We start from the raw sequence: 21,036 nt of genomic DNA on the forward strand, positions 1-21,036 counted from the left end.
AATAGCCAAAAGAACCAGAGAAATACCATCTAGTGATGAAGGCCAGGCAGAGAATTAAGCTAGGGTGCTGGGTTAGACAGCCACGGGTGGCTGCTTTAGCTGGGGGTGGGAAGGGGATTTTTTGAGCTAAGATCTCGGCTTCCAGACAGAAGGGAGACCAAGGCAAAGGCCCTGCAGGGAGGAGCTTGTGCAGCATAAAAACAAATGAAGCCAGAGTTTCTGGAGCACAGGGGGAGATAGCGTCTAAGGTGCACGCATGCATGCTAAGTCGCTTCAGTCTCTGTCCAACTCTCCACCTATGAACTGTAGCCAGCCAGGCTCCTCTGTCCATGGGGATTGTCCAGGCAAGAATACTGGAGTGGGCTGCCATGCCCTCCTCCAAGGCATCTTCTCGATCCAGGGATCGAAGTCAAGGCTCTTATGTCTCCTTCATTGGCAGGCGGGTTGTTCACCACCAGCACCACCTGGGAAGCCCAGAGTCCAGGGTAGGTGTTGGCAAACCCAGATCATTTAAGTCCTTGGGAGGCCGAGGTCAGGATGAGACTTTATTCCAACTGACACAGAAATAACTGGGCAGTTCTAACAGGTTATACGGAGAAGGCGATAGCACCCCACTCCAGTACTCTTGCCTGGAAAATCTCATGGATGGAGGAGCCTGGTGGGCTGCAGTCCATGGGATCTCGAAGAGTCGGACACAACTAATCGACTTCACTTTCACTTTTCACTTTCATGAATTGCAGAAGGAAATGGCAACCCACTCCAGTGTTCTTGCCTGGAGAATCCCAGGGATGGGGGAGTCTGGTGGGCTGCCGTCTATGGGGTTGCACAGAGTTGGACACGACTGAAGCGACTTAGCAGCAGCAGCAGGTTATAGGGAGAAGGCAATGGCACCCCACTCCAGTACTCTTGTCTGGAAAATTCCAAAGATGGAGGAGCCTGGTGGGCTGCAGTCCACGGGGTCGCTAAGAGCCGGACACGACTGAGAGACTTCACTTTCACTTTTCACTTTCATGCATTGCAGAAGGAAATGGCAACCCACTCCAGTGTTCTTGCCTGGAGAATCCCAGGGATGGGGGAGTCTGGTGGGCTGCAGTCCATGGGGTCGCGAAGAGCCGGACACGACTGAAGTGACTTAGCAGCAGCAGCAGGTTGTAGGGAGCAGGAGTGGAAACAGGGGACCCTTTAGAGGCTGTTGCAGGGTGAAAAGGTGACATTGATGTGGACTAAAGTGATAGCAGTGGGGCTGGAGAAAAGTTGGCAGACAGACTCGATGAGGGCAGACGGACCAGGAGAGGAGCATTTTATGAATGAGAAAAGTGAGGCAAAGGGAACTGAAGTAACTTGCATCATAAACAATACATGGAATCAACAGTGCTAAGGACACACACTAGTATATAGCTGATCTTGAAGTCAAGCTCATGGGGAAAACCACACTCTTTCCATCAAGCTCTACTGCCTTTCTGGCATGAAGAAGAACCCAAGGAGGCCTCTTGGCTTTTGCCACGTGACAGTTCCTCCTTCACGTGAGTATCTGGAATTGTCACCAGGAGACATACAGAAAAGCTTAGGCTGTTCCATTCCTGAGATAACTTGTAGAAATTATACGATGGAAAAGGGCAGGAAGTCTTTGATCTTCATGGCTTGCATTATGTCAGGAAGATGTTTGCAAGTCTGCTGCCAGGTTCTATCTCTTCTAGAGAATAGAGAATCTCTCTTCACTGGTTGCCCCAAAGGAGAAAGAAAAAGTTCTAATTGGGCATTTTGGTAGGCGTCTTCAAAAATGACTTCCCTTGGACTTTCCTGCTGGTCCACTGGCTGGGAGCCCACATACCAACGCAGCGAACGTGGGCTCAGTCCCTGGTCTGGGAAGATTCCACATGCCACGGGGCAAACTGCAAGCCCACGGGCCACACCTACTGAGCCCATGTGCTCTAAAGCCCGTTCTCCACCACAGGAGAAACCACCACAAGGGAAGCGACTGCGATGAGAAGCCCACACACCCCAACTAGAGAGTAGCTGCCACTCACCACAACACCACAACTAGCGAAGGCCGACCCAGCACAGCCACAAGAAAATTAAAATAAATAAATAAAAATTTTAAAGAATAAACATTATTTTTAAAAAATGGCTTCCCTTGAGGCGAGGCAGGAGCTAGTAACTCATTTCTAACAAAGGGAATACAGCAAAAGTGTACTCTAAAATATTTGTCATTTTAGAGATCAGGTTATAAAAGATGGTGATTTCCATCTTGCTCAACCTCTTCTGATCACTTACTCACTCTGATGAAGCCACCTGCTGTGTTGTGAGTTGCCCAGTGGAGAGGCCAGTGTGGCAAGAATTGAGGGTGGCCTCCAGGCAATAGCCAGAGAGGAACTAAAGCCCTCAGATTAACAATCTGTGGGGAACTAAATCCTGCCACTAATCAAGTAGTCATGTAAGCAAACAAAAACGCAACACAAAAGAGAGATTCACAGGGACTCCAGGAATTATTAAGTTGGGTTTTCCCTCCTATGAGAAGTCAGGGAGGGCTTCCTGAGGAAGTAACATTTGAGCTGGAAATGGAAAGATGCCTAGATGAGTTTAGGCAACCAAGAGAAGGAAGAGCACTTCTGATGTGGGAAATAGCAGCTGCAAAGGCCCCATGGCAAGAGGGAGCCTGGCAAGAATGAGACTGAGAGAAGGCAAATGAGGTGAAGATCCCAGAGCAAAGGGGAGTTTGGTGGGAGATGAATCTGCGAGAGGGACACAGGGCCCCATGCAGGATCTCATGGGTCTTTGTCTGAAGCACAACAGGGAGCCACTGAAAGATTTTAAAGTAGATTTCCTATGGTAAAAGTCAGAACCAGTCTGACTATAGCAAGCCTGGGACTTTTAAATATGTTTGCACAATGGATTTTTCCAAAGGAGGGTGTTGGAAATTAGAGGAAACAAAAAGTGCCCTCCAAACGGAAAAGGTATCTTGAGAATGGAAAACAAGGCAGGCAGCTCCATATAATCAACGGATAAGTTTATTATAAGGTAACTTACAGGGTAGAATCAAGTGGACAGAGATCCAGAAGCATTTGCAGCTGCACTTTGAACCTTCAAGAGGCCATTGGGACAATTTTATAGTTAACCTAGGGTTTAGGGATACATGCTTGGAAACAGGAAGTGCATTCCTAAGTCAAGATTTATGAATGCGTAACTAGTTTTTGCAGGAACCAAGAGTACATCAGCAAAGGTCTTCGTCGTTTGGAGGCTAACAAAGCATAGAGGCCACCTGGACCTAAAAATCACTGATGACAGAGAAGAGATTTATTACACAGAACAGCCATAGGTAGGGTGAGCAGAAGGACAGAAGGAACTGTACAGACCCAAGATGGCCTCAGTTATGCTAACAACCATACAGAGCAGTTCAGACAGACTTGGGAACCATGGAGATGACCATATGGACACTAAGAATTATGATAATGAAACTACAAACTTGGGAAACTGGGTTTTCCAAACCAAATAGAATTGGTTCTATAGGAGCTTCAAGTAGGCTGAACTGAAGAAAGGTGCTGGAAACCACATTAGTACAAAACAAAGGGTCTGATGTTTGAAAAGGTTACCTTCCCTGTGTATGTATGAAACTCAGGGACTGTGACGTGCAACTTCCCAGGATCCAGATAGATTCCTGAGAGCCGAGTCCAAGAGAGGTTTTTCAAAGAGACGCCGAAGCTTTCCGGAAATAGCCGAAGAGCTGAGAGGTGGCGCCACCAAAGCCAACCGCAAGAGTCACGAAGGGCTTCCGGAAAGAGCCGAGAAGTGGAAAGAGCGGCTCACCGAGAGCTGCCGAGGGTGTACGGAAATAGCCGAAGAGCCGAGTGGCGAGATCAGGCGGCTTAGAAAAGAGCCGAAAGGTTGGGAGGAGGAACCACTTCCAGGAGGCAAAAGGGTCGGCAATAGAGAGGCCGAAGAGGTCCGAGAACTTTCGGAGCGAGCCGAAGCAGCCCCGACAGTTTCCGGAGGCGGCCGAAGAGCTCCGAGCGGCGACGCGGAAACGCGAACATGGCGGCGGCCGACGCTGCTGCTTCTAAGCCGAACGAGGATCTGGCGCCCGCGGCCGAAGCGCTGGCCGCAGCCCGGGAGCGGAACAGCCGCTTCCTGAGCGGCCTGGAGCTGGTGAAGCAGGGCGCCGAGGCGCGCGTGTTCCGCGGCCGCTTCCAGGGTCGCGCGGCCGTGGTGAAGCACCGCTTCCCCAAGGGCTACCGGCACCCGACGCTGGAAGCGCGGCTCAGCCGGCGGCGGACGGTGCAGGAGGCCCGGGCGTTGCTCCGCTGTCGCCGCGCAGGTAAGACGGCCCAGCTTGGGGACGCGGGGGACCCCCGAGGCTCCGGGGCCCGGGCGACGCAAGTGAGGGGCTCCCCTGCGCTGCGGGGTGGTGGGGGAGGGCGAGATTTGACTCAGTTTCTCCGTTTGTACCTTCTTCACGGCTTTCCATTAAGAAATGTCTTCCTTTCATCCTTCTTTTCATTAACTCTTAAGAAGCCACTTGACGTTGTAGCGACGAGCATTTGTCCCGGAGCTCTTGGCGCCTGGTTCAGTTCCCGACTCTGCCACCTTTACTCAACGTTGAGCGTGTGTTTTAACTGCCCCGAGCCTCAGTTTCCCCATCTGTACAATCTCAACTTTCGATCACTGTTAGTTACTTTTAAGAAGCAGATGTAGTTACAAGTACTTGCGCAGGAGCCAGGGTCTCTGGGTTCACACAGTCTAGTTCAGTTCAGTCGTGTCCGACTCTTTGCGACCCCATGGACTGCAGCACGCCAGGCTTCCCTGTCCATCACCAACTCCCGGAGCTTGCTCAAACTCATGTCCATCGAATCGGTGATGCCATCCAACCACCTCTTTCTCTGTTGTCCCCTTCTCCTGCCTTCAGTCTTTCCCAGTATCAGCGTCTTTTCAAATGAGTCAATTCTTCACATCAGGTGGCCAAAGTGTTGGCGTTTCAGCTTCAGCATCAGTCCTTCCAGTGAATATTCAGGACTGATTTCCTTTAGGATGGACTGGTTGGATCTCCTTGCAATACAAGGGACTCTCAAGAGTCTTCTCCAACACCACAATTCAAAAGCATCAATTCTTTGGCGCTTAGCTTTCTTTATAGTCCAGCTCTCACATCCGTACATGACTACTGGGAAAACCATAGCCTTGACTAAACACTGTTTTGCACCATGACCATAAACCTTTGCCTCTGTTGAGAAACAAAGTTCAGAGGGGAGAAGTAACTTGCTCAAGGTTACACAGTTAGTAAGCTTTCACCCCCTATCCCTCTGACTCAGAAACACTGGCTTTTCACTTTTACACTTTCTACCTTTGTTTCTTTCACTGGTGATTTTTTAGGCATCAACTGTACACCAAGACGTTGTTAGGTGCTGGGAGATCTGGAAGAAATTCAGTTGCCAACAAGCACACTGTCTCTGCCCTTGCTTGGATTTGCAAAGTTATGCATGCGTTCGTATTTCCTATTTTCACCCTTTCCAGGAGCTTAGTTCTCTTAAGCAGGGATCCCGGTTGCTTTGTTTTCTGCTGTATCTCTACACATTTGTCTCTAGTATCTCGAAGTGTCTTGAGTGTGATTGACATTCAGTAAAGAGTCATTGAATCTTCAAATTCAGTGAAGTTATTGGATTATTGGTAGTACTGTTTTCATGTTATAGAAGCAGAAATGGAGGCTTAGAGAAATGCATGTGACTTTACAGATACACAGTTAATAAGGAAGGGAGCTGGGATTTGAACTTGTCCTCCCTCTCTGTATTCCCTGGTGGCTCAGAGGTTAAAGCATCTGCCTCCATTGTGGGAGACCCGGGTTCGATCCCTGGGTCGCGAAGATCCCCTGGAGAAGGAAATGGTAACCCACTCCAGTATTCTTGCCTGGAGAATCCCGTGGACGGAGAAGCCTGGTAGGTACAGTCCACGGGGTCACAAAGAGTCAGACACGACTGAGCGACTCACTTTCTTTCCTCTCTGTAAAGATTCGTCTCTAGGCCAGCACGCTGCTTGGTCTCCTGCTTCTGTCCTTGTCAGGAAACTGCTTTCATATGTTTGAACATATAACTAATGGTGCTTACCCTTCTGGCTGTTTACTTTGATTTGTATTTTAGGGAAGAAGTATCAGAGAAGGCAATGGCACCCCACTCCAGCACTCTTGCCTGGAAAACCCCGTGGATGGAGGAGCCTGGTGGGCTTCAGTCCATGGAGTCGCTAAGAGTCGGGCAGGACTGAGCAACTTCACTTTCACTTTTCACTTTCATGCATTGGACAAGGAAATGGCAACCCACTCCAGTATTCTTGCCTGGAGAATCCTAGGATTGGGGGAGCCTGGTGGGCTGCTGTCGGTGGGGTTGCACAGAGTTGGACACGACTGAAGTGACTTAGCAGCAGCAGCAGCATGACAGGGAAAGTGAAAGTTGCTCAGTTGTGTCTGACTCTTTGTGACCCCATGAACTGTAGTCCATGGAATTCTTCAGGCCAGAATACTGGAGCGGGTAGCCTGTTCCCTTCTCCAAGGGATCTTCCCAGCCCAGGGATCAAAACCAGGTCTCCCACATTGCCATCGGGTTCGTGACCAGCTGAGTCACCAGGGAAGCCTGAGAATATTTGAGTGGGTAGCCTGTCCCTTCTCCTTTGGATCTTCTGACCCAGGAATTGAACTGGGGTCTCCTGCATTGCAGATGGATTCTTTACCAGCTGAGCTACCAGGGAAGCCCAAATATGACAAATGAAGTTCAGTCACAGTGGGTAGAAGGGAGGAGGGAGCCCTGGCTGTGCTGACCTTAGCTGGGGTGGTCTAAGCATAGTCCGGCAGGAGAAACTTCCAGAGAAGGAAAGCTGTACCCTTCTGCAGCATTCCTAAATCTTTTCCCCAAAATGTTCAGATACACACTGGAAAATTTTTCTGACTGAGCTAGAAAATTAAGCTATTAAGAAAAAAAAAAAGTATCTAATTCAATGACCCCTTATATCTTGGTTACAGGAATATGTGCCCCAGTAGTCTTTTTTGTGGACTATGCTTCCAACTGCTTATTTATGGAAGAAATCGAAGGCTCAGTGACTGTTCGAGATTATATTGAATCCACTCTGGAGACTGAAAAATCTCCCCAAAGTCTCCTGGACTTAGCCAGGACCATCGGGCAGATTTTGGCTCGAATGCACGACGAAGACCTCATTCATGGTGATCTCACCACATCCAACATGCTCCTGAAACCCCCCCTGGAGCAGCTGAACATTGTACTCATAGACTTTGGGCTGAGCTTCGTTTCAGCACTTCCGGAAGACAAGGGAGTTGACCTGTATGTCCTAGAGAAGGCCTTCCTCAGTACCCATCCCAACACCGAGACTGTGTTTGAAGCCTTTCTGAAGAGCTACTCCGCCGCCTCCAGAAAGTCCAAACCAGTGTTAAAAAAATTAGATGAGGTGCGCCTCAGAGGGAGAAAGAGATCCATGGTGGGCTAGAAGAATCACTGTGTGACAGCCACAGGCAGGACACTGTTCACGGTACATTTGAAGGAAGGCTATGAGTATGAGATCCTACCTAAATAAAGATGATCAGGTAATTTTAAGTGCTGCGATTGTGCTTGTTAGGCATTATCACCTGCCGTTGGCTGTTCTCACTCTGTATATGTCTGGCAGAACTGGGCATTCAGAAGAAATCTCAGGCTTTCTCTGCAGTTGTAAGGCATACACCTCAGATTGAAGGGCGTGACGTTACAAAATGCTGAACCACATACTGAACCAGTGAACCACACTGAACCACTTTTCAGTCCTTCTGGTGAGACAAGGACAGAACCTCAGTTGGTGGCTGTGTATCTTTATCAGCTCTCTAACCCAGCCTTTTTTGTTGCTGTGTTCATGACATATTCCTCTTGAAACCAGTACAGTGGGATGCAACCAGCATATTAAAAAATGAAATGGAATCAGAGATTAGAAAATGTTAAAGTGCATTGTATGTAGTATTGTAAATATTGTTTTATGAAACTTGTTTCAAATGTGTATATAGACAACAGTACATACTAGGTTTTGGTGTAAAATACAGTTCTTTTTGAGAATATGGTAAAAATGAAAAATGCTGCTTAACTCCATTGACCCTTTAAGAAATGAGATGCTGGCTATGACACGTCTTCAAATTATTACATTATGTATTGGCATTATATCACACTGTTTTTCAAAGAATTCCAAGGCCACAGAGGCTGACCATAATTTTTTCAATGAATATTCTCAACGAGACTGCAGGCTCATTCCCCAGTCTCCTCCTGTACTATACGGCTAATATGGCTAATCTCTGCCTCGTGGCGGGAATGGTTGACCCGTGTGTGCAGGCGTTACGTCAGCAGATACCTAGTGTTCGCTGTGTGCCAGGCCCCGGAGACCGGGGGCGTGAACCACTCGGGAAACAAACTAAGTACCTAAGACAGTTTCAGACAGTGATGAGGGCTGTAAAGGATGCTGAGATCCCAGGTGCCCTCGAGGAATGTGCGTCGCAGGGCGAGGGGCAGGAGTGGTCAGAGAAGCCTCTGATGAAGTGACGTTGGCGCTAAGACGCACCAGAGAACCGAGAGATGGCGGATGGAGCATGGTGTACCAAGTTGGTAAAGGAGGAACTTCCTTAAGGGACAGCAAGGCCAGTGGGACTGGTTGGCAGCCGAGCAAGGAAAAGCAGAAAGTGAAATCAGAGAAGTGGGTACGCGCTGGGTCATTCCGGGCCTGGTAATGAGGTTGGGTTTTTCTTCTTAACGCAACTCAGGAAGTTTTAAACGGAGCATCTGATCTGTGTTGTGAAAGGATGGCATCAGTAGAGGAAAGACTGTACGGAGTCAGAGTGAAGGCAAGAGAGCAGCGAGAAGGTTGAGCCTGTGATGATGGTCGACAGGTGGATGGTAAGCTACGTGACACGCTGGCCTGCAGCTGGGGGAGGTGTCGGTAGCAACAGGGAGGCAAAAACTGGCCTCTGCAGGCGGGGAGAAGGAGATAACCAGAGACTGGAGAGATGTCTGCCTGTTCCCAGGAGGCACATTCCATCTTCTTCCTCAGTCCAGGCTGGGAAACAAGGGTGAACAAGCCTTCCTGGGGGGGATCAGTGGATTCTCCTAGTTCAGTGTCTCACAGAGGCCAGGCTAGGGAACGCTCTGCGATCCCAGATCCCTCGACCTCCACAAGGGGACGGCCTGTGCTTTGCATCAGTGAGCCAACAGCACCAGCAGCCTTGTGTGAATTCCCCCTGGAATCCCCCCGCCCCCCAGACAGGGGTTCAAACCTCCATTTTACAGATAAGGAAACACTAAGCAACGTGGCCTATGATGTGCTAGGATCGCAGTAAGCGACAGAGCTGGGATTCAAGCTCCCATTTGCAACATCAGTTAACTGTATTGAGCAGTTAGGTTCTTTGTGTACATCGCCCCATCTTCAAGGGAAGGCAGTGAGGCACAGAGTAACTCAGCCTTGCTCCAGGTCACACAGTGAGTGAGTGCAGAGCAGGGCAAGGTGCTGACATAGAGGTGTCCCGCAGATTCAGACACAGGCCACATCTGGAGAACTGGCTGGGCCATGGGCCACGGAATGCAGTTACCCAAGCCCGGCCTGGCGAGTGGCCCATGCAGGCGTGCTCCTGAACCGTCTGAGCTGCCCTCGGGGAGGTGGGCGCGCTGGTAAGGCCCGTGGGCTGTAGTCTCTGCTGTAACTGAGGAGTCGGCCTGGATCCTGATGCCGCTTCCCTTACGATTTCCTTTAAACAGACAGGCGCCTGGTTGTGGCCCATAGTTTGCCAGGTTGATTTGTTTAAAATATCACATTAAAATATTTGTCTCAGTTACTGAGTCTTGGGGACCCTAGGCAAGCACTGCTCTGGCCTTGCACTCATCCTTAACTCCTAACCCCGCCGTCACCAACCGATGGAGACCCTGACTGAGTGAGTGCCCATGTCCTTATAAGGGCCTGCCCCCAACCCTCTTTTTGAGAACTAGGAATCTCCTCTTGTGTCCTGAGTTCAGGGCCCAGCAATTCCAAATGACCCAATTCCCCTTTCCCTGAACCCAGTGGAGTGGCTCTCCTTTGCCACCAGAGGTCGCAAGTTTCTGTCATTCTGGGTGCAAAGAAGTTAAACTTCCTACCCTTCCAGCCTCCCTTCCTCACTGTAAAAGGGGGCAGAGCAAATTCATTACTGTTTCTGCCCTCGCCACCCAGCATCCATTTCCTGATCTTCGCAGGAAACACCTTGCCCAGAGTCATCAGCCTGTACGGTAGAGGTTGTGCCAAACGTTGTCTGTTGCCTCCTAAAAGCCAACCCCCTTAATCCTTGTGGACAATTCCTCGATTTGTCCAGGTATTTACTAGGTGCAGGTGGCTCCAGGAAAGTTAAGCTCAGTCCCTGAGATAGGGGTGGGTGTGTGACCTTTTTCTGGCCAATAAGACACAAGAGAAAAGCTTTGGAGTTTGCTCTGGGGGAAGAGTTTGCATCTTACAGAAGGTGAGAGGAGTATGAGAATTCTAAGTTCTGACTCCAACACACCCCCATCAACAATGTCTGCTTTTATTTCTTCATTACATTTTTTAAATGGATCATCAGTTTTATTCCCCTAGTTCCGTGAAAGCAATGTAAATTTACAAGTGATTTGTACACTTTGCTGAAGAATTCACTTAATGCTCTAGTTCCCTTATCTTTTGACTTCTTCTCCTCAGAAGGAAATGACAGCCCACTGCAGTATTCGTGCCTGGAAAATTCCACGGACAGAGGAGCCTGGCAGGCTAGAGCCCATGGGGCTCCAAAGAGTTGGACACGACTGCGCAACTAACACTTTCACTTTACTCTCCAGTTACTCTCTTGCGTTTTGACCACTGGCCGTAGGAGTCGGGGCTTAGAAGAGAACTATGCCTTGAACAAATAGCTGTTTGGTATGGTAATTTGTTTTCCTGCTTGCCCTTTCAGTCCACTCCCATTTCTCCAAACACAGAATCAAAGTTTGAGATTTAAGCCCTTAAAGCTGTAGGAATTCCTGTCGGCTTTTTTGCAGAGGCATTACTTGGGATCTGAATGGTAGGGAGGCTCCTTGTGGAAGGTGGTTAGGAACCCAAAGCCAACTGTTCACATAAAGACAGCAACACAAAAGCTCCAGTCCTGTCCTTGAGAGGAATTACCTGGCACTGGTGTTACCGTCTGGCTCTGCTGTGTACATGTGTCCTTGGAATTAGACCCCAGAAAGGCAGCTCCAACTTTAAATTGCTAAAACCTGTTGTTGTTCAGTCACTAAGTCATGTCCAACTCTTTGCAACCCCGTGGACTGCAGCACACCAGGCTTCCCTATCTGTCACTGTCTCCTGGAGTTTGCTCAAATTCATGTCCATTGAGTTGATGATGCCATCTAAAACCTTTTGGTGATAGCTCAGTTGGTAAAGAATCCACCCTCAATGCAGGAGAGCCCAGTTTGATTCCTGGGTCAGGAAGATCCGCTGGAGAAGGGATAGACTACCCACCCCGTCCTTCGGCTTCCCTTGTGGCTCGGCTGGTAAAGAATCTGGCTGCAATGCGGGAGACCTGGGTTCAATCCCTGGGTTGGCAAGATCCCCTGGAGAAGGGAAAAGGCTACCCACTCCAGCATTCTGGCCTGGAGAAGTCCATGGATGTGTAGCCCATGGGGTCACAAAGAGTCAGACTCTACTGAGTGACTTCCACTTTCCCTTTAATTGCTTTAAGGGGGCAGGGGTATAACGGATCCACTTTAGAGATCTTGAAAGTGGAGAATTTGTCCCACAAAGATTCTTATAAAAGTTAACTGAAATAACTGATAAGGGTTTTTTATGGGCTAACTAGGAAACTGTCGATAGTCAGATCTCAGTAAAACCAGGTTGGTCAGTTTATAGTTCCTTTAGTTTTCTTATTGTCACAAATGTAGTTAATCAAGCCCCCAAAATGAAAATAAATCTGGGAGCCAGAAAAGATAAACACAAGCCCTCATGCATGGTGGCAGGGCACACTGGTTACCCTAACAGGTGCCCTGCAGGAGCCTGGTCACAGCGGTCACTGATGTTGAAGCCCACGGGAGGAATTCCTTTTCCTTTGCCTGTTCCTGACTATTTCAAGAGAAAGTCTCAATTTGGGTCTGTGTGCTTAGATTTCTATTCTTAAGGAATGTCCCTCTCAGAGAGCAAGGGGCCTCGGGTCACACCCCCTTTAGCTGATAAACTGGTTCAGCCCCTCCTGGGCTTGTATTCTTATTTCGCAGTTGCCTCCCAATTACAGCAACTGCTAGTAATTTCCCCTTTTTAGAGAATGACGCAAAATCTTTTTTTTTTTTAATATGTAATTTTAACTCAAAAAATATAAGTAGCAACACAATGTAAACTTCGTGACAGTAGTTCTGGAATGTCTGAAGTCTCAGATGGAGTCAGTTAGGCCAAGCTTGCCTCAGCTTTCCGTATAAGTGCAGTATCCAGATTGCTCTGAGGACCCAGGTGTCCAAAGCCAACTGATGCCATTAGTATTGGACGAAGTTTCCTATTTTACCTGAACAGAGACAAATGATTCTGATCTACTTTAATGAAATTTGGGAAAAACCAGCTGAGGCAGGCCCCATCATGTCCAGATTTGAAGGTGTTTGGGGGGATTAATGAAAATACCAGAAATATTTGTTTTTCTTTCCCCCCAAGCAAGTGTAATGGTTGTCAAAGTGTTGATGCTAATTTAGATCCTGATTACATATTGTGAAGCCTTAAATTCTGCTTCATTAGTTGTAGCACTGGTAGCTGTTTTGCACAATATTGCACGCTAAGCTGCAGGCAGCCTGACAACAAATACTGGAGGAAAGAGAATTTTAAAAACCAGCTTGATGAACCATTGTCCGTTAAGAACTTGAGCAAACATTAAAACCCTGAGGCTTTTGCAGGCAGACCCTCAGCAATGGCCTTCCAGAAGAATATTTCCTAGCTGACTGTTTGAGATGACAACTCATTGGTGGTGTTTTGCTGACATTTTCAATTATGCAGATAAGCTCTGTGATGAATAGCATTACCAAAACTAATAAAGCCCCCCCCCCAAAATTACAATGATTTGAAACCCTGAATTTTTACTAGCAAAAGTAAATCCTGTTCACAAGAACACAGCAATTAGCCCTTGCCCTCCCCCACCACCACCACCACAAACCCTACATCCTATTAATAAAGCCAACCCAAAATGTGTCATTTAAAAGAATTAGGCTTTCAGGTCCGCAATTGAAGAGTTCATCAAGGCTTTGCAGCTGGAGGGAATTTAAAAATTCTCACTTTCCAAAAATATCTGACAGTCAAGGGCCAGGAAACTAAGGTAACACTGATCCTCATGGGTGTGTGTGAGTGGGTGGCCTACGCTCCCACGAAGGGGCTGGTGCCAGCTGCCATTTTTGACTGGACCAGTGACTCTTTAAACCCGAGCTTGAGCAGGACGGCCGACATGCCCGCACTGCTTGAAACAACCATGTAAGACATGCCCCAGGAGATTAATGAGATTCCAGTGTGCAGCGACACGCCAAGAGCACCATATTTTTGAAAAGTCTTTCAGCTGCTGCGACGTGCTTTGCTTTTTCTTCCCTGTACTGTTGATGTTGCCTCCTGTTGTCGCAGTGACTTTGCTGGGGTCCTGGTGGCCATGGCAGTTCCCAAAAGGGGCAGTGGTGCCCAGGAGCTAGGTGGCACAAGACTGGACCTGGGCACTTGCTTTGCCCGCAAGACTCAGCAGCGCAGCAGCCCAGCCATGTTGTGCAGCCTGGCATGGGTGCCTGTGCAGCTGCCCACTGTGTGAACAATGCCTGCTTTTAAATGCAGTGGTGAACGAGGTTAAACCAGTGGCCTGAGATCCGGCCCACTCAGCGCCTGGCCCATCTCTCCACTAACTTCCTCTCTGAATTTAGGAAAAATCCCAGGCTTCTCTGGCCCTCCGTTTCCCCATCTGTAAAATGAAGGTTCTCATCTGGATCGGACTGGTTGTTGTACCTGTAGACATGTTTGATGGGTCCATGGAGTGTTTGTCTTTTTGGTTGCCAGTGTTAGATGATTAGGATGGTTTCACAGCAACGTCGAGATACCTGACTTCTCTGGAAACATCATCAGGAGATCAGCCACACTGGACCCTCATTCCAGCACTTCCCCTTTGGAGTGAGGAGGGCTTGTGTGTGCCAGCTTACGCCAGTCCCCACCCTGCCCTATTGCCCCTTGGCTCTGAGGCTGGCTGCTGGCCACAATTAACCCCATGCTCATCCTGCTCTTCTCATGATGCAGTTAAGAGGAGAGTGAAGCATTTCTTACTTGCAGACCTTCTCCCCCTCATGCTGTTCATCCCTGTAAGTATTGAATTTGCAGCCCCCAGATAAGCTGGTCTCTTGTCTTTTTCCAGGGATTGCACCAGCAGCTCCAAATGCAGTCTGTTAAAAAAAAAACTCCTGGTTCCAGCCCTTGGTCTCTGCTCCCACCCAGCTTCCCATCATAGGAAATGACTCCCCTTGACTCCTCTCTCTCATCCTCACACCCCGTTCCCCAACCCAGCAGTGAATCCTCTTAGCTTTACTTCCAGAATATAATCGGGAAGCTGGGAGAGTGGCTCCCCTTGGAGGAGGGGTAGAGACATGGAACAGGCTTCTGGGGGCTTCTGCGGGGGGAGGGGTAAGTTCCATTTCTCCGTCTTGACGCTGGTTACTTGGGTGGATTTGTTGTAAAACTTCATCCAACTGCACGCACACTTAGAATAAATGAATCTTTCTCTTGGAAAAAAAAAGTGAAAGTGTTAGTTGCTCCATTGTGTCCAGCTCCTTGCAATCCCATGCACAGTAGCCCACCAGGCTCCTCTGTCCATGAAATTCTCAAGGCACGAATATTAAGTGGGTAGCCGTTCAGTTCTTCAGGGGATCTGCCAGAAATTATGAATATACATTGGCTAGCAAAAGTAAATCCTATTCATGAGAACACAGAAATTAGCTTCTGTCCCCCCACCCAGCACACCCCACCTCCACCACAAAACCTACATCCTGTTACTTGGACCTTCTCCTCTTTTGTTTGAACCAGTCTGGCCGTCTCCTCACCACACTCCCTGCTTCTGCCTCACCCGCTTTGGTCTTGTTCCCACACAGCAGCCTAGGGAATCCTGTTCAAGGCCATTTGATATCATGTCATTCATTCCTCTGTCCAAAACACTCCAGGGTTGCCACCTCCCTCAGGGCCAGAGACCCACCTGCACCCACCCTCACCCTGTTGCCTTTCTGACCCCCTCTTCTCACTTGGGTCAGTCACGCAGTTCTTCCAATAGGCAGTCATTGGAGGAACTGTCTTCCAATGACTCGGGGCCACTGTACTTGCTGTTCCCTTTGCCTGCCACACTGTTCCTCCCACCTCCTCACGTGGCCACTGCCTTCGCTTCCTTCCAGTCTCTCCCAGACTCCACTTGGTCTTCCGGGAGGATCCTGTGCAGAAGGTGCCCCATTGCCTCCCCAGCTTTGTCTCCAACCCATTCACGAGCACTTGCTCCCATTTCCATTCACTTGCTCGTTTGCCTCTTGGCCACCCTGGGGGCCAAGGTGGTGTTTGCTTTGTTGCTCCAGCCCTGGTTTTTGCGCTGGCGCCTGGAAGGTAGTGGGTGCTCGGTAAACATTTACTGAATTGAATTCCCTCATACAAGCTCAGCCTAGATGTTGGAGAAAAAAATATCAAGGAGCCAGTGCACTTTCCTACCACTCTGTCAAACACACACACACACACACACACACACACACACACACCCCACCTACCCACAGTCTTCCCTGCTGGAGGCAAAGCAGAGTAGGGTCCTGGCCTGCGGCTTAGAACAAAAAACAGAACCCTTGGGGGGTTTGGTGCCGATCAAAGGCCTCCGGATGTTTGTAAACCTTGGCTGTCTGCCTGAGATAGAGGGGGTCAGGGGATGGCCCAGAATCCAGGGTTGCTTGCAGCTCCGGGCCAGGGGAGTCCATCGCCTGCCACTTTCCCCACAGTGAGGAAGGCCCTGAGTGGTCAAGCCGCGTGAGCCCCTCCCTCCAGGGCATCTCAAGGGCTGACTTATCCCAACCCCAGCCGCGACCCCACCTGCTGGGCCTGGCTTCAAAGCCAATATTGCTCTTGGAGCTGCAGAGGCTTCGACCAAGTGTCCCACTGAGATGCTGACCATGGTACCACGGGGCTCAGGGAGGGGAATGGGGGGCACACCTTCTGTGCGGGCAGAGTGGGGAGGCTGGTGCCCATACACCCCTCAGAAGACTGTCCCCTCCCCTGCTTTATATTTCTTCACTGTGCTAAGCACCACGTGATGCTGAATATAATGCTGCGTATTTCACGCACGCATCTTGCTGTAGAGCTGCCAAAACAAACGCTCTGTGAGGGCAGAGACTTTTGTTTCATTTGGTCCCCGCTCTTGTCCCAGCACTGAAAATGATGCCCGGTACACAGGACGCACTCAACTCACATTTGTTGCATGAATGATAGGCATGATTTTGGTTGATGTTCACAGTAATACAATACAGTGACTTAAAGCATGTTCAACTATTCAGCAGTTGACTGAGCCTCTGCTATGTCCCAGGCACTGGGACTGTGGCAGGGCGCGATCTGGACTTCTTGTTCTCACGGGGCTTCATCTAGGAAGAATTTCAAATGGTGAGTCATGCTATGAAGGATTTCACAGGGGATTTTATACAGAGGGAGGGTTGTCAAGTTGAGGAACGCTGTGTTTCACTAAATTAGGTAGTCACGGAGGCCCCACTGAGGAGGTGATGTCTGAATTGAGACCTGAGTGAGGAGAAGGAAGCGGCCACTGTGAGGGATGGTAGGAAGGAGTAGGGGAAGAGAGATGCAGTCAGAGGGAGCAGTCAGTGCAAGAACTTGGCGTGTTCAAGGAGCAGGAAGAAGGTCACAAAGAGGGTGGCACCCGGTGGTTGAAGGGAAGGTGGGTAGGACATGGGGTTGAAGTACTCAGCAGGACTCAATCATTCGTGTAAGTGCCCGGCACAGTGCTTGGCACACAGCAGCCCCCTTAGTAACTCCCCTGATGACTATAAACAGTGTGTTTACATATATGTGTATTTGTTACAGAGGTTGTTGTCTGCCTGTGTGCAACTTCTGTGCTATACACTCGCCTAATAATTCTCTCCACATCTTTATGAGTTATATACAATTTTTGTTCTCATTTTAGATGAGGAAACCGAAGCCTCGTGGAATTAAACGTCTTGCTCAGGGTTGTACAACCAGCAAGTGGAACAGCCAGAATTTGAATGTAGCTTCATCTAATGCAAAGTCATAGGCTCAATAAAGAAAAGAAAGAAAGAAAGTGAAGTCACTCTTTGCGACCCCATGGACTGTAGCCCACCAGGCTCCTCAGTCCATGGAATTTTCCAGGCAAGAGTACTGGGGTGGGTTGCCATTTCCTTCTCCAGGGGATCTTCCCAACCCAGGGATTGAACCCAGGTTTCCCACTGCAGGCAGATGCTTTACTGTCTGAGCCACCAGGGAAGCCCACAGACTCAATAAGGTAATGGAAGCAGATTATTGTAAGGATGTGGAAAAAGTAAATACATATAAAGTGCTGCAAACTGTGCCCTGCACATAGTAAGTGCAGGATATGTATTTGGTATTATCAATGCTATTATTGGGCTTCCCTTGTGGCTCAGCTGGTAAAGAATCCACCTGCAATGTGGGAGACCTGGGTTTGATCCCTGGGTTAGGAAGATCCCCTGGAGAAGGGAAAGGCTACCTACTCCAGTATTCTGACCTGGAGAATTCCATGGACTGTATGCTATTATTATTAATACATTTGAGCCACCAGATTGAAACATCTGCTCTAATAGAAAATATTTGTACTCTTAATCCCTTAGCTGGTTTCAGAATAAGGGAGCCTGTCCAGGGACACTGGGTCCAGTATACCCTGTCCCAACAGCTTCCACCCAGGCTTTGGGGAATGAACCTGAGTTTCTATGAAGTCAGCTGGTCCAAATCCCTAGGACTAGTTTTTCCCGTTTGGAGCACCCCATCCGCCCACATCCAGTCCTCAAATGTCCAAAGTGCTCCCTGTAGGGCCTTGCAGTCCATCCAAGACCGTCTGATGCTAACCTGGCTAGCACCTTTGATGAAGCCGACTATTGGACTGGCTCAAGGTCAGGTCTCCAACCTGAAAGGACACGGGAGGAGGTTTCATCACAGACTGCAAGGGTCCATTGGGAAATAACTTGGCCTAGGGTTTATGGGAATCACGGCAGCATGCCCTGGGTAGGAAGTGAATACTGCACCTCTGTCTGGGCCTTTCTCTTGTCTTGGCTTGGCTTCCAAAATTTCAGATCTTTGCATCTAATTTTTGGAATTTTGCCATAACCATGCACTCTCCAGAATTACTTAGTATTTTTCTTTGAATTGCTTCACATTGTAAATTTCAATAGATGTAGCTTAAAAGGAGGATTATTTTAAAGTCATGGGCTTTAGGGACTTCCCTGGTGATCCAGTGGGCCTTGGGGCCAAAAACACAAAATATAAAACAGAAGCAATATTGTAATAAATTCAATAAAACTTTAAGAATGGTCTTCATCAAAAAGAAATCGTGGGCTTTAATTAAAAAAAAAATCACTTGCTCTAAGTCAAAAGTAATTAGAAGAATAAACAAAATAAAAAGAAACCAGTGCCGTCAAATCGCAGCAAGATGTCAAAGTCTCTGGTCCTGAAGTCTTCTCAGGCTGTTAGAAAGGGAGTTACCAAGTGATGAGGAGTTAACGGGAGACTGACACCCAGCAGAGACCCTCTCTGTGGGTGATGAGTTAAAGAAAGTTGACACAGGAAATGACTTTCACTCTGTGGGATTAAATGTTATTTAAATACCGTCTGTGTGTGTGCATGCTCAATCGTGTCTGACCCCCATGGACTGTAGCCCACCAGGCTCCTCTGTCTGTGGGATTTTCCAGCCAAGTATACTGGAGTGGGTTGCCATGCTCTCCTCCAGGGGATCTTCCCCACACAGGGATGGAACCTGCATCTCTTGCATCTCCTGCATCGGCAGGCGGGTTCTTTACCAGCTGAGCTGTCTAGTGCAACATAAAATGATCTGTGTTTCCTCATGGGTCTGCCTCTGTCATGTTGAGAAATATTCCACCACCACATTTGGTCTCAACAACAGCTCCTTTCTGTCTCATCTTCAGAGATCTGAAGACAGATCCACATAAAAACCTGTACACAAATGTTCATAGCAGTGTTATTCATAATAGCCCCAAAGTATCCATCAGGTGATGCATGGATAAATAAAATGTGGTATATTCATTAAACAGAACATTATTTGGTTGCAAAAGGAGAGAAGTACTGATGCATGCTACAATGTGGGAGAACCTTGAATGAAATCATGCTAAGTGAAAGAAGTCAGACACAAAGAACCTCATATTGTATGATTCCATTTATGCAAAATGTCCAGAACAGGCAAATCTAGAGAGACAGAAAGTAAGTAGATCAGTGGTTATGGTTATCTAGGGCTTTGGAGGTTGGGGGGCAATTGAGAGTATTAATGGGTATGGGGTTTCTTTTTAGGATGATGAGAAAGTTCTAAAATCGGTTGTAGTAATGATTGCACACTTTTGTGAGTATATTAAAACCTATTGACCTGTTGGCTTTAAATGGGTGGATTGTATGCTATGTCAGTTATATCCAAATAAATCTGTTATTAACATAATGAAAGCAGAATCTGTTACTCTGCTTAAGTCCCTGCAATGGCTCCCCTTGTCATTCAGTGTAGAATGCAAAGTCCTCATTCAGCCTTTCAAGATGCTGTGTGGTCTTGTCACTGGCTCTGCACCCCAGTTCCCTGATGGCTCTAAGCCAGGTCTTGCTTGCTCCTGCCTTGGAGCCATTGCTCTCCGTTTTTCCTTCCTCTTGGAATCCTTCCTTCACATACCCAGACGGTCCCACTTGCTCACTTTCCTTGGGTCTCTGCTTAACTTAAGGCACTTGGTCACCTAATCATCCAGGGCTTCCCTGACCACCTTATCCAAAATGGCACCCCACTCCATCACTCTCCATCTCTGTCTCCTGCTTCGTTTTCCTCCGTAGCCCTGGTTGTCTCCTCTTCTTTCTGCTATCATATTTTCTACTCATTTGTTTATTAAGTGTCCCCTCCAACTCCACCTCCCCTCTCTTCAACCAAATATAAGTTCCGTGTATGCAGAGATTTAAAAATTTTGGTCTTATTCATTGTTGTATTCATAGCCTAGTATATAGTTGCCATGTAGTCAATATTTCTTGAATAAAAGGAATAATGAAAGGCTTGGATGCCAAGTTTGCTGATGAGGAAAACCAAGTCTGGTATCCAAATATTAATTTAGTAAACATTACCAGAATGTCTACCACAGACCATGCCTGGGCCCTGGAGATGTAAAGATGCAAAATTCGGTAGAACTCAAGAGGGCCATTCCTTGGTGAGCCATACCTGATTCCCTGGTGGCTCAGATGGTAAAGAGTCTACCTGCAATGAAGAAGACCTGGGGTCGATCCCTGGGTCGGGAAGATCCCCTGGAGAAAGAAATGGCAACCCACTTCAGTATTCTTGCCTGGAAAGTGCCATGTATGGAGGAGCCTGGCAGGCTACAGTCCATGGGATCACAAAGAGTCAGACACGAGTGAGTGACTTGACTTTCTTTCTTTTAGGAGGGCCACGAGAACTGGATTGAAGTCTCTAGATGTGAAGTGATAGATGCCAACTGAGATTTTGCATCAGGGAAATGATTCTACCAGAATCTGACCAAAGATGGACTAGCTTTTAGGGATGTGGGGAGTTGGAAAGCAGTGGAGTTGTTCCAAAAGTGACTCTCAACCCTAATTGCATATTAGAATCTGCTGGGACCTCTTAAAAATTCCGATGTTCGGGCCACATCCCAGACAATTAAGTCAGAGTCTCTAAGGGCAGGGCCTGGCATCAGCATTTTAAGTTTCCCAGGTGAGTCATGCTGCAGCCAGGGTTGAGAACCACTGTGTTAGATTTTAGGTTATAAGAGTGTCGGTGGTCCTTGTTACCTGATGGTACTGAGTACTGGG

At 48.2% G+C, this 21,036-nt stretch overlaps 1 protein-coding gene across 4 annotated transcripts; it reads left to right on the plus strand.

Annotated features, from left to right (window-relative positions):
- The first annotated feature begins 3,846 nt into the window (after window positions 1-3,846).
- Window positions 3,847-18,525, plus strand: TP53RK (TP53 regulating kinase). 4 transcript variants are annotated; one of them, XR_011466467.1, is made up of 3 exons: window positions 3,847-4,312; window positions 6,995-16,635; window positions 17,171-18,525. XR_011466467.1 is itself a non-coding variant. In XM_005897569.3 (2 exons), exons 1-2 carry the CDS (start codon window positions 4,030-4,032, stop codon window positions 7,471-7,473), a joined length of 762 nt encoding a protein of 253 aa, XP_005897631.1. In that variant the 5' UTR covers window positions 3,847-4,029; the 3' UTR covers window positions 7,474-18,525. The 4 variants fall into 4 exon arrangements, 1 of the variants encoding a protein (XP_005897631.1); XR_011466466.1 differs by having other exon boundaries at window positions 6,995-8,894; window positions 10,693-18,525; XR_011466468.1 differs by having other exon boundaries at window positions 6,995-8,894.
- Window positions 18,526-21,036: the final 2,511 nt, after the last annotated feature.

This window comes from Bos mutus, chromosome 13 (assembly GCF_027580195.1).
Source record: "Bos mutus isolate GX-2022 chromosome 13, NWIPB_WYAK_1.1, whole genome shotgun sequence".
Lineage (NCBI taxonomy): Eukaryota > Metazoa > Chordata > Mammalia > Artiodactyla > Bovidae > Bos > Bos mutus.